The 13,584-nt window shown below is 49.4% G+C and overlaps 1 protein-coding gene across 1 annotated transcript; it reads left to right on the forward strand.

Moving 5' to 3' along the window:
• Positions 1 to 7,713: 7,713 nt before the first annotated feature.
• LOC138262449 (uncharacterized) lies at positions 7,714 to 8,226 on the forward strand. Its single transcript, XM_069212341.1, has one exon. It carries the CDS (start codon positions 7,714 to 7,716, stop codon positions 8,224 to 8,226), a length of 513 nt encoding a protein of 170 aa, XP_069068442.1.
• Positions 8,227 to 13,584: the final 5,358 nt, after the last annotated feature.

Raw genomic sequence — 13,584 nt, forward strand, 5'->3', positions numbered from 1 at the left:
TATTTCCTAACTATAACGCCCCTGTAACCTTTGTTTTTTTCAGTGAAATTCTATGTTTTTTTAATGTAATGTTAATCCAACCAACGCCGCACATGGCCTTCAGCCGTGCCTGGCAGGGGTTGGCCGCAGGGCCTAGCCACAGACCAGGTCCTGTGGCCTATCCGCTAAATGCACCAAACACCACACCACACATTGCCTTTGAACATGTGCATTGGGGGCTGAAGACCAGGCCCAGCGGCCATCTCTCTATAAGCACCTAACCCCGTGTCACACACAGCCTTTGGCCATGCATGCTGGGGGATTTGGCCACGGCACCTGGCCTGTGGCTAGGCCTGTACCCAAAATCCCAAAGCAGTCAGCAACAGCCTTGGGAAACAAAAGAAAAGGGGGCGGGGCAGGGATGCGCCCAACCCACTAGTCTTGGATCCTGTCAGGGCAAAAAAGCATTTTTTTAAATTTATGCTGCAAAATCACAGTAGATTTGTGAATCTGTGGCAAATTTTTTTTTTTAAACAAGAGCAATCTCCTGCACTTGTTTCCAGACATTTCTATGACTTTAATCCAAAGGTTTTGATGGGAAAAAGAAATCCATGTATCATCACTAGGAATGTTTAATATTCAAATCACTAGTAAATAAACAGATACATTACCATTAGATACCAGGATTTGAACCTTCAATCTACTGAGTGACAGTTCAAGGGCTTTACCAGTAGGCCAATTAGACTACATTCTGCTGTGCATCAAAACTTAACTATAACATTGAGAACAAACATCTTGCTAGTGTGAAATCATTGTATGGGGAGACCATTGCAATAGCATTCTTTCTCTCTTGCTCTCTGTCTTCCAACACATTAATGGATGGAATCTCGAGAGAGCGAGTGAGAGAAAATGAGAGATTGAGAGAAAGAGATTTAGGGAAGGAGATTGACAGAGAAAAAGAAAGCAAAAGAGAGAGAGAGAGATTTTTTAGTCTTTGATGAATGATATACTTAGAATGAAATATTTCCTGACAAATCAAAAAGAAAACGGTATTTGCCAAGTAAAAAGAATGAAATCACCTTTCAATATGTATGTTTGAAGTCATTGTATGGAGAGACCATTGCAGTAACAATCTCTCTCTCTCTCCCATCCCAGGGAGAGAGAGAGAGAGAGAGATAGAGAAAGTTCGACATTTATTGAGGACTTCAAAGGTAGTCTGACGGCCCCCATGGTCCCAGCCAACTCCCCTCCTCCTTCAGGAGTTGGCATTGCTCCCACATGCAGGGAGCTGCTAGCAATGGAGCTCCCTGTCTGTGGGAGCAATCCTTTCATCTGTTTCCCTGCCCGAATGACAGTGGGCAGGGAAACAGATGATAACTCCCCTTCCAGCAAGAGGGAGCATTTTGACAGGTCCCTCTTCCTGGAAGCAAAGTTAGTGTCTGCTCTCACTTGGCAGGAGCTGTCACAGCTCCCACCAAGCAAAGGCAAACAGCTGTCTCCTGACCACCTTGGGAGATAGCAGGAGCTGGCCCTGGGGAGGCAGTCCCCAAGGGTCATTAATGGCTCCAGGAGGGGGGGCACTTGCCCCCCCTCCTTTGTTCTGCATGCACCGGCCCTGGGGAGGTGGTCCCCAGGCCTTATGTGGCCCAGGAGGGGGGCTGCAGAGCCCCCCACCCCTCTAAAAATTGCATTTTGCCCCAGGAAGGTGGTGGTCCCCGGGGCCAGGGGGGTCTGCACAGCCCAGCATATATATTTTGTTAGCCCCGGGAAGGTGGTAGTCCCTGGGGCATCTTTAAGCCCCACAAGGGGTGTCTGCGCAGCACCCTCCAATTCTTTATTAAAGACCCGGGCAGGTGGCTGTCCCCAGGACTCAAGGAGCCCTATGGAGGGGGCTCTGCTTGGCCCACCTTCTTATTATCTACAAGGCCCCAGGAAGGTGGTGGTCCCCAGGGTTGATAGCCTCAGGAGAGGGGTCCAGTGCGCCCTCCTCCTTTATTTTTATATAGATGGGCATGACCCTGGGACCTGGTCCACAAAAAGGCTCTTTCTTTAAAAAAAAGTGCAGGAGCCCATTTTTTGGGATGTTTTAATTTTTGCGGTGAACTTGCAGCAAAATTATTTCTAAAAATGCTTTTATGCCTTGGTGGGGTCCCGGGGGACCCCAGTACCAATGCTAGGAGGTGAGGGTATTTATACCCTGCCGCCTTTTCTTTATTTTGTATCTTTCCGTATGGGAATCAGGTGAGGCTGAGTCCCAAAATGGCTGCTAACACTTCCTGGTTAAGTGTTGGCAGCCAATCAGATCTCTGCACGAGATTGGGAGAATTCACAAATTATTAGCGCACATATATATACAAATTTGATTTTTCTTTAAGACTCTCGAAAATGACACTTAGATTTGCACCAAATAACAAAAATGGGGCTTTCTGGACCAAGAGATGATTTTCTGCCAAATTTGTTAAAGTTCCGTGCAGTGGTTCGGGCTGTAGTCATGTTCAAAATCCTTTGGGAATTAACATGGAAACATACTTTATTTGACCCTCCCCCCTTTTTTCGGCCACCACTTGATGGGTTTCCCCGAAACTCTCCATGCACAACAAGCCCCAAGAATTCATTAAATGGCACCAAAGATATAGCCATGCCAAAAACACTTTCCCTATGGAAACTAGGTCCTAACTATAGCTACCTACCAACAGTAGCTGATATTTATGTATATATAGCCATAGAAATTCAGTTGTTATCGTTAGAGTTATTTATCATTAGAGTTATTTGCAAACTATAGCTCATGCCCTAAGGTAACTATAATTTGTGCCCTCGCCATACACAGTTGTGTCATCAGTAATTTTACTGCAAATGTTACAGAGACGTTATTAATGGTGTTATAAATGATGTCATGAGTGCTGTAATATCTCGAGGTAATTAGCAGTGCATGGCAAGGATGCAACTTGTAGTCACCTTAGAGCATGAGTTTCAGCAACCAGCAGTTTAAAAAAATGCTCTGCTTGCTGAAACTAGAGTTTTCATCTCTTTCCCTGCCCACGAACAGGTGGGCAGGGAGAGAGATGAAAACACTGCTCCCGCACACAGGGAGCTGCTATTTGCAGAAGCTCTCTGCATGTAGGAGCAATGCCGGCTCCCACAGGAGACGGGAGTCGGCAGGATTGCGGGGACGTTGAGGCTCCCGCTACGGTCCTCATAAGTCTTTACTAGGCGCCCTGGGTAGGGGACTGGGCTCCCATGAACATGTGGCCGGGCCCCGGGGGATAGTGAAAATACTGCTCCTGCACACACTGAGTTGCTATTTGCAGCAGCTCCCGCCATGTGGGAGCAATGCCGGCTCCCGCAGGAGCCAGGAACCAGTGGGACCTCGGGGCCTTGAGACGCCCGCCGCTTATAAGTCTTTACTGGATGCTCTGGGTGAGGCCAGGGCACACATGTACATGTGGCCAGGCCCCCAGGGATGGGGATCCAGGGGCCAAAATTGGCCTAGGGAGGGGGGCCCCTTTCTATTTTAAAGTAATTGTTTGGCCCTGCGGAGGTGGCAGTCCCTGGGGCCCGGAGTTGTCCGCGCGGCCACCCATTATATTAATGTAATGTAGCCCCTGGAGGTTGTGGTCCCTGGGGCCCATGGAGTCCATGCAGCCCCTGCTTTATTGTAATGTTGTAGCCCTGGGAGGTGGTGGTCCATGGGGCCAGGGGTGGGTCAGTGTTGCCCCTGTTATATTAATTTAATGTCGTCCCAGGGATGTGGTGGTCCCTGGGGCATGGGGGCCCAGTGGGTCTGTGTTTCCCTGCTAAATATTTATTTAATTTTGTCCCAAGGAGCTGGTGGTCCCTGGGGCCAGAGGGGTGTACGTGTGGCCCTCAAAAAAGTTTCATTACGTAACATCGATGAGGTGGTGGTCCCTGAGGACTGATGTCTAGAAATACAAATTTATTTTCCCTGTAATATCTCAAAAACTACGAAATGGATTTACACCAATTTTTTTTTTAAAGAGTGAACTGTGAACCAAAAGCTACTTTGCTGCCAAGTTTGTTGTAATTCCGTCCAGCGATTTGGGCTGCAGGCGTGTTGAAAGAGTCTAAAAGAATTAACATAGGAAACACACTTTTTATGACCCCCCCTTTTTTCTTAGCCACCACTTGACGGATCATCTTTAAACTTGCCATGAACAACATGAACGAACTCAACACTTTGTTTGGAAAATTTTGTGAATATTTATCTAATGGTGCTAAAAATATAGGCAAGTCAAAAAAGCTTTTTCTATGTAAACAATTCCTAACTATAACTACCTACTGGAGACCACTAGTAAGTAAACAATATGTATATGAATAAATAAACACACATACCTTAAATATACGTACTAGGCCCAGGCAAAGCTCACTGCGTTTTAGTCCACTGAATTCTGCGGAGTTGATTAAAAACTCTGTGGAATTCCGGGGAGTTCTGCTTGTGGCGTAGTGCCATCTACCTACTATCCTGGCTTATGTGCTAGATCTCGAAAGCGCTAGGCAGAGATCGGGCTCAAGTCTCTGCCTGCACACTTCCTTTCACCAACTGCACTCCTTCACAAACTTGCTATGGAGGGCCAAGCACACTCCCTGTTTTGCACCAGACTTGCAATCGCTTCCTCTGCACTTACACACAGCCTCAGACCGCAGTTTCTTGAGGGCCCAGCACTAGTCAGCTGCAAACCAGCTCACAACCAGCAGCCTGGTATTTTCACAAAGTGCCTAGCCTTGCTTGCCACTGGGTTCTAAGGCTCTCTCTCAGGCCACACATATCTGACTACTGCTCAGCAGCTGATGCTTCCCTGCTGGCCTCAGCCCCATATCCCATAACACCACTTCCTTTCTCAGGGACTCTGGGGAGACAGGGTATTTTCAAGTGGAGCTCTGACTGCACGTTTCCTTTTTTCCAAGCACAGACTCCCCCTCATATGCAAATAGAGTCCACGCCCAGTGCTGGCCCCCAAGTGCACACAGAAGAAAAAGTGAAATGGGGCCGGTCTTACCTGCCTCAAATGCTATCTGAGTCCAGGATCCCCATTGCCAGCGGCCTGGCTCTCTGCCTCCCACTGCCCCTGAGCTACTGAGGACAGTGAAAGAGGAAAGCCTGGATCTGGAGCTGGTGCCGGTACAGCCCCTCAGGAGCAGCTGCACGCCGACACAGCGACTGCGCAGAATAAAGTGCAGCCCACTTATAGGCCACACAGCACAAATGCAGATTGTCTGTGCTTGCCCTGTGTGGCCCATAACTGGACTGCAAACCAGTTATGGGCCGACACTAGTGCAGTGAGCTCTGCTCTGCTTCAGGGCTAGCGGAGTTTTTGGCCAAACTCTGTGATCCAAGCGGACTGCCAAAAACTCTGATGGCTCGGTTAGTGGAGTGGAGCTCATCGCCCACCCTTAATAATTACCTTTCACTGTAAAGGCATGCATGGTAAAGGTGCTGCCTCGTAAAGGTATTGTGTGGTAAATGATGCGTGGTAGAGGCACTACGTTGTAAAGACAGCCTTTTAAAGGCTGTCTTGTTGCACCCCTCATACTAAATGTACGAACAACAATCACACAACAGAGCATTCAATGAGGGAAGTTCATCTGCATTGTCAGTTGGTCCCATTCAACTGATCAATCAATCATTAATTTGTAGAGCACAGCAAATCACCAGTGAGGGTCTCGAGGTGCTGGAGCTATATGGTGCTGCATGGATGAATGCACTTATGAACATCCATGTCTTTAATTCTCTTCTGAATTTCTGGAATGATGGTGCAGTCCTGAGGTGCAGGGGGGGGGGGTTGTTTGAAACCTTGGCTGGCAGGTGCAAGAAGGAGTGTCCTCCGCTGTTGGCTCAACGGATCTGGGGGTGTCTGCGAGGGAGAGGGAAGCTGATTGGAGGTGGCTGGTCAGTTGGTGGACAGGCAGGGCCTTGTAGGCATGGGTAAGCTTATTGAACTGGCATATCTTCTGAATCAGGAGCCAGTGTAGTTTTGTGAGATGGGGTGTGATGCGAGTCCTTCTGGGGAGGTCGAGTACAAGTCTTGCCCCTGAGTTCTGTATTGTCTGGAGTCTCTTCAGGAGGCGTGCTAAGATTCCTACATAGAGTGTGTTTGCAAAGTCCAGTCTGTTGGTGATGAGGGCCTGGGTGATGGTCCCTCTGATGCCTGCTGGGACCTACCTGAAGATCTTGCTGAGCAAGCAAAAGGTGTGGAAGTAGGCGGATGAGAATGCGTTGACTTGTTTTCTTCATGGATAGTTTGTTATACAGAATGATGCTGAGGTTGAGGGCGTTGCAAGGGGTATGCCAAGTTCTGTGGACCACCATGTGTCAGTCCATAGCGAGGTCTTGTTCCCAAAGAGGAGGTCTTCCATTTTTTGGTGTTGCATTTGAAACAGATATCCTTCATCCAGTCCGCTACATTCGTCGTGCATCTGTGGAAGTTAGCTTTTGTGGTGGAGGGATCTTCAGACAGCGAGAGAATGAGCTGTGTGTCATCGTTGTCGCCAGTTGCATTTGGAGGAGTGTAGTTCTTTAGTGAATGAGCTTGCTCTTTTGTTTGTTTTTTGACCTTGGTTGTCTTGAGCGATGATGTTGGTGCATTCTCTGATCCACTGGGAGAAGCCCTTTGTTGTTTGTTGAGGGTCGTGTGTGGAGTGTGGGAGGTTGGAGTGGGGAGTGTTGTTTCACTGGTCTTTTGTTACCTTTTTCCAGTTTCTTCGAGTGGATCTGGGGGAGCACAGTGATCGGGTATGTGGGTCCGGAGATGGTGAAATGTACTCTGTGGTGGTCGGACCAGGTGAGTGGTGTGTTGTGGATGTACCTGACTCTGTCACTGGAGGTGAAGATGTGGGTAGAGTGGGTGATGAGCTGTTTGAGGCCAATGTTGCTCAAGCTTTGTAGGAGGTCAGTGGAGTTGGCATCACTGGGGTCATTGTGGTGAAAGTTGAGGTCCCCTAGGAATGTGCAGTGCTTGGAGTCGACTGCTTGTATGGAGGGGAGCTCCAGGATGGCGTTGCAGAAGCTGGGGTGGGGTCCTAGTGGTCTGTAATAAAGGGTACCTCTGACGGTGCTTTTTCCGTCTGTGTAGAGTTGGAAGGTGAGGTGTTCCATTACAGATGTTGGGTAATCAGTGGATGTCGTGCAGCAGATGGTGTCCCTGTAGATGATGGCGATTCTGCCTCCGTGCTTGTTAGTTCGGTCTGGTGAGTTATCTTGTAACCTTCAGGGATGGAGGTGGTGATGCCTGGTGCAGAGGCAGGGTTGAGCCAGCTTTCCATTAGGAAAATGGCATTCGGGTGAGGGAGGAGATTGTGTCCCAGACCTTGGTAACATGTTGAAATAGTGAAGGTGCACTGAGTAGAATGCATTGGAGTTGTGTCATGGTGGTCTCGGTCGATGTGTTGGCACTGGTTGCTTCTGTGCTGAAGGTGAGGCGGCAGTGGTACTCAGGGATGAATGGCAGCAGCACTTGTTGGTGCATCTGGGGTCCATACCTCGGAGGTCAGCGGCAGTGTATCTTCATGTGGTGGAAGAGCTAGGGGTCTTGGCACTGTGCAAGGTCCAGGTGTAGACAGGAGCAAACTGGCTTGCCTTTGGTGCAGCAGTGTCATGCCTGCTGCATGAGTCTGCTGCATGCCCGCCCTGAGTAGGTCTTGGTAAGAGGGAGGGGTGCTGGGAGTCAGTGGGTGGGGCTAGGCGGGAGGCAGGAAAATAGGCGACATTCAGGACCAGGAATGGGGAAAAAAGGAATCAACAGAGAAAGAAAGGAGGCAAAAGCAGGAGAAAGTACTCAAGAATGGGGGGAAAGGAGGGAAAAAGCAGCAAAAAACAAGACAAAAGAAGGAGAAAGCACTCCGAAAAATGGGGGAAAGGAGGGAGAAAGCAGTGAAAATTTGGCAAAAGAAGAAGAAAGCACTAGGAAAAATGGAGGGAAAGAAGATATAAAGCAGAGAAAAGAAGGCAGGAAAAAACACTCAGAGACACAGAGGGGAAAAAAGGGAGAAAGCAGTGAAAACGAGGCAGAAAGCAGGAGTAATTACTCGGAAAAAAAGAGGGAAAGGAGAGAGAAAGCAGTGAAAATGAGGCAGAAAGCAGGAGAAAGCACTCAGAAAATGAGGGGAAGGGGAGGAGAAGGTAGTGAGAAAAAGGCAGCAAACAGGAGAGAACGATGCTGCAGCAAGGGAGAACTGGCCTGGAACGTGCTCCCAATGTCTGCCGCTCCTGTGCAGCTGAGGAACATGTGTTAGTACAATTCACCTCTCTGGCTTGGAGAAGAATTTCTGCCACCAAGTAGGCAGTGTACAGATTGTGGCTTTATGGAAATATTGGGATGGATAACCCCAGTGACCATGTGAGGTCCTGACACTCTACCAAGATAAGTCTCGGAGTTCATTGGTATAGAGAAGTAAGGGACATATTTACAAGCCCCTTGTGCCACAGTAGCGTCATTTTTTTTAATGCTAATATGGCATTAGGTAGGCATTTTTGACACGCCATATTTACAAAATGGCACAATGCTTGTATTGCGCCACTTTGTAACCATTGCGCCACATTATGCCTGCGCCAGGCTTAATGTATGCAAGGGGGGCATTCTGGAGCAGGGAGGCCTGAAAAAATGGCACAATGAAATTTAAAAGATTTCAATGCGCCATTTTTTGCGTCATTTTAACGCCTGCTCAGAGCAGGTGTTAAAATGACACACCCATTATATTCAATGGACCTCCCTGTGCTCTGCTGCCCTAGTGTCAACATGTTTGTCGCTAGTGTAGCGAAGAGCCACAATAGCATCAAAAATGTTGATGCTATTGTGCTAACGACTGCCATGGTGCTCTGTATTGTAAATACGGCACAACCATGGTGTTGTTAGATGCGGGTAGGGGGATGCGAAAAAAGTGGCGCATCATATTTGATGCACCACTTTCTTGTATATATGCCCTTTAGTGTATTAGGGAAATTTCTCTGAGGCTTTGTGTCTGTTAACCCTCAAAAAGAGGGTCTACAACGACCAAGAAAGAAGTGCAGTTCAGGGCCTTTGGGGTTGGAGGACACGTCAGGGCCCTGCCAAGAAGAAAATGCAGTTAAGGGGCTTCAGGGTTTGGGTCACGTCAACACCTTTACAAAGATTAGGGAGACATTACTAACGCCCCCTCAAAGTGGCAGCTGACACTGGCGGTCTTCGAGGATACAGAGTACAGAGTACACATGTACAGTCACACTCGCCCCAATGCTTGTAAAGAAATACCTCAGCACCTACATATGCAAGAGAAGGGGGGCCTTGCCCCACATCATAAGTAACACGTTTGCAGTAGCCTGTAATTTGTTTTGAGTGAGGACTTCAAATGCTGCTGCTCTTGTGCGCATAAGAGGCTCTCGCATGTCTAATTAAGTCATATGTTTTGAAATTCTTAATGTATGAGGATGCCAAGTAGCCCATTCTTCATTTGTATTATGGGGTTTATGGCATGGTCGTGTAAGAACGATACATGGAGGTAGTTTAACGTCCTGAAATTGAAAATAATTTAACAAATGCCATTTCGTGTGGGGGTAGCCATTAAACAATGAGACAAACACATCATCCCCCCCGCTCACTTTCCTATTTTGGACTCTCTACAATCCTAGTGAACACTGTAAGGAGCATTTGTAATATCATTCATGTAAACTTGTTCGTTCTCCAAGTTGTATAAATTCTGCGGGTGCTAGGTGAGAACTAATCGGCATACTTTTCTTATTCCCATGTGTAAGAGTGGTGGTTGCAATGTGTTTGCTAGGGGACCCTTACAGTTTATGGCTCGCTGGCATCTAAGCACAATCATATACGTGTGAGATGAGAAGGACGATAAATGAGGAGTATTGCCATGTGGAATTTCAACGTACTTCCCTCTAAAAGGTACCCAGCCAAATGACTAGTTTCACGTGTGCACCTGAATGATTCCGGGAAGAACAGATAGACAGAAAGTTTACAGTGCATACTGTAAACACACACAATTATGTACCCTGGCCTACACTCAGATTTTATGTCATGAGAATTTAGGACCTGAGTTTATTCTCCTGTTATGGATACTGCATTCTATGCCAGGTTGTATACAGAAGACCTGAGGCGTCATGGATCAGGGACTTATATAGAAGTGTTTGTTTTACCTCGGTACCGCTTGATTAACATTCTCAATTTGTGTTTGTACACTAGTTCTTGCTTGATAATTGGAGTAGGGATGTGCCACTTGAATTTCCTGAGTAGCCATTTGTGAACACAGGCTTGCAGCTTGAGGATAAAAATACAGAAGGTTTTCAATCATCTAGATCACGAGTACTTAATAATCATTAGAAGGATACCGACTTCAGCTGATTCTTCTCTTCAGAATGTTCACTGTTTAACCTCGTAAGCACTTGTACCGAACTATGGCCCTCATTATGACATTGGCGGTGACTGTTAAAGTGGTGGTAATACCGCCAACAGTCTGGCAGTAATTATCGTCAAATTATGACCATGATTGTGATCCCTCCCATAGACAACCAATGTACCACACCAACCGCAAGGGCATTAACACCACTGACCACGGCAGTAGCCATCAACAGTCAGGCAGAAGACAAGGTACCACCGCCACCATATTATGACATAGCAAACCACCACGATTTCTGGGGAGGTACCAACGCCATCAAATGCCTGGCGGAAACACTGCATAGAAAACAAAAGACTCACCATTAGAGACACAAAGGAGACCGCCGCTGCCATGGAACCGGAACTTCAAGACTTCCTGATGCTCTTCTATGCCATGGTCCTTCTGGAACACTAATGCCGACGAAGACGATGACGGTGAGTACAGCCGCCTAGCACACAAGGGAGGGAGGGAGGAAAAGGAGAGTGACACACACACGCCCAAACACACACCATTCACACACACACCATACACAACCAGCTGCAGAGTAAAACCAATGTCACAGGACCCACGTCTAATTAAACAAGGACCACATTGAGGTTTAAGTGACACTGTTATTTGATTCCAACAGCCACCATATTGTCCATGCGAAGACAAAAGTATCCGTCAATGTTCAGAAAGGTCCAATGGCCAGTCCAAAGTACAAAAGGCCCACATGGCCACAGGGCACAGTCCAAGGCCCAACTTGACTCCTGACATTATCCAGACTCCACTGTGCAGGGGCATCAGGTTGGAAATGGGCAGGCACCTCGTGGGGAGTTGGGGGGGGGGCACCTCAGCTGAAGTGGGTAACATGCCCACTGGTTCTGGAGGGGGCTCCTTGCCCAATTGTCCCTGGTGGGGAGTGTAAGGCCACAGTCTCTAAATTGGGGAACATGCCCACTGGTCCTGGAGGGGGCTCCTTGCGCAATTGTCCCTAGTGGGGAGTGTAAGGCCACAGTCTCTGAAGTGGGTAACATGACCAATGGTCCTGGAGGGGGCTCCTTGCCCAATTGTCCTTGGTGGGGAGTGTAAGGCCACAGTCTCTGAAGTGGGGAACGTGGCCACTGGTTCTGGAGGGGGCTCCTTGCCCAATTGTCTCTGGTGGGTGGCCTACATGCCCTCTGCTGGAGGTGATGGCTTCTTGCCCACTGCTGGTGGAGGTGTTGCCCTGGCTGCCTCTGCTGGTGGTGAGGGCTCCTTGCCCACTTCTGGTGGAGCTGTTACCCTGGCTGCCTCTGCTGGAGGTGAGGGCTCTTTGCCCTCTGCTGGTGGAGGGGGCCTCTTGCCTCTCTTCGCTGGTGGAGTGGACATTTCTTGCCTCCAGGACTAGGAGGTGCCTCCACTGTCCCCATCTCTTGTCCCTTGGTTTTCACCCCCCCCAGTCCTCCCTTTCTGAGGCGGAGGTGTGCTCATAGTAGGAGTGGCAGCCGTCACACTCTGTGGCCCCTTTGTCCCAGCAGCTGAGGATTTGATGGGAGCAGTGGCAGACTGTTTGGCTGAGGTGCTTTGTTGGGTTGTTTGGACCCTACTCTTACGGACAGAGTGGGGGTGGAGGGGGAGGGAAGATGTCAAGATGGGCAAGGAAAAGCTTCTTAGGTACGTTGGGGCGGGACTTGGGAGGAAAGATGGGAGTGGAGGTTGAGGGTGGTTGTTGAAGGTGTACGTCTGCTGGACCTGGGTGCAGGTGCATGGACAGTGTGCATGTGTGAGGTGGATGGCTGTTGGGAGTCTGAGTGCATGCCTTTGTTTTTTCAGGAGGGGTGGCAGACAGGGTGGGAGAGGACAAAGTAGACGCGTGGATGAATGTTGTGGAGGTATCTGCAAGTGAGGTGTGTGTGTTGCATGATGTGGTGATGGTGGTGGTGGCTGTAATGCAGTGCATGCAGGTGTGAGTGCAGATGTGACTGTGAAGGAGGAGGAGAGGGAGACAGTGGCGGCAGTGGATGTGGTTGGGTGTGCAACTGTCTGTTGTTTGTGTGAGTGCTTCTGACCTGAAGCGGGCTGCCTGTGTTTGACTGTGCTACTCTTGTCTGATGTTTTGTGTGCATGCTTGTCTGTGTGTGTGCATGGGATGGGTTGGGGTTGAGGAGACTAGGACTGGGAAGTGGTAGTTACAGGGGGGACGGTGGGAACAGGGACACTGGCTGCCATCAGAGAGGAGTCCAGAGGCTGAAATGATCTCTGTAGGGCCGCCAAGCCACCGTGGATGCCCTCCAGGAACACATTGCATTGCTGCATACTATGGTTAACTGCCCTACAGAGATGGATCTCAGGAGGTCAATAGCCTCCTCACTCAAGGAAGCAGGGCTCACTGGGGCAGGGCCTGAGGTGCCTGGGGCGAAGGAGATGCCTCCCCCACTGGGTGAGCAGGCACGGGCAACTCGGTTGGGGGTTACTGGGAGGGCGGTGCTGGTACGTGGTGGTGGCTGTACCTGTAGCTGGGGTATTTCCAGAGGTGTCTGCCACCACCAGGGAGCTCCCATCGGAGGAGGAATCAGAGTCAGTGTTGTCACCTCTTGTCTCTGCTGAGGTTCTCCCCTCGCCCTCCGCCCCACTGGTCCCCTTGGCGTCGGTGGACTCTGCCTCCTGGGTCCTGTGGGATGCAGCTCCCTCAGTCGCCGGTGCCCTGCTCCTCCACCAGATGATGCTAATGCACACATGGACAGGATGACAGAAGAAAATAGGGGAGAGAGAGAAAGGGAGCACTGGGTCAATTACAGCACCAACTCCACAGATGGCATACACATTACCATCACACACAGGGATCAAGATTGGAACTATGCATTGCACTGGCATTCCATTGGCTAGGTACCACAGCAAGATGAGAGCCAACCACCGCCAAATGCATCCCTCCTGGGACCCACTAAGCCCTGTCTGACCTGGAATGCACCTAGCTGGAATACAAGATTTTGCTATATACCCATTTACCTTGTCCTGGACCACGCAACAATGTCTGAGCTGTCATTAAGGGGCACACACTAACTGAAACCCACCACCAGGATCCCATGCCAGCGAACAAAAATTGTTGTCACGCTCACTGTACTCACCCCCTTGTGGCTGCTGTGCTGCCCTCAAGCGCCCATCCAGCTTCAGGTAGGACACCGCCAGTATGCGGGCCATCAGGGGGGTCATGTTCCGACGGGCACCCCGCTCTCATTGGGAGACCATCCCCAGCTGGGCCTCTGCGGT

This window comes from Pleurodeles waltl, chromosome 10, assembly GCF_031143425.1.
Source record: "Pleurodeles waltl isolate 20211129_DDA chromosome 10, aPleWal1.hap1.20221129, whole genome shotgun sequence".
NCBI lineage: Eukaryota > Metazoa > Chordata > Amphibia > Caudata > Salamandridae > Pleurodeles > Pleurodeles waltl.

Coding starts and splice junctions, on each gene's coding strand:
- LOC138262449 (XM_069212341.1), top strand. CDS start 7,714: ATGGGGAAAAAAGGAATCAACAGAGAAAGAAAGGAGGCAAAAGCAGGA.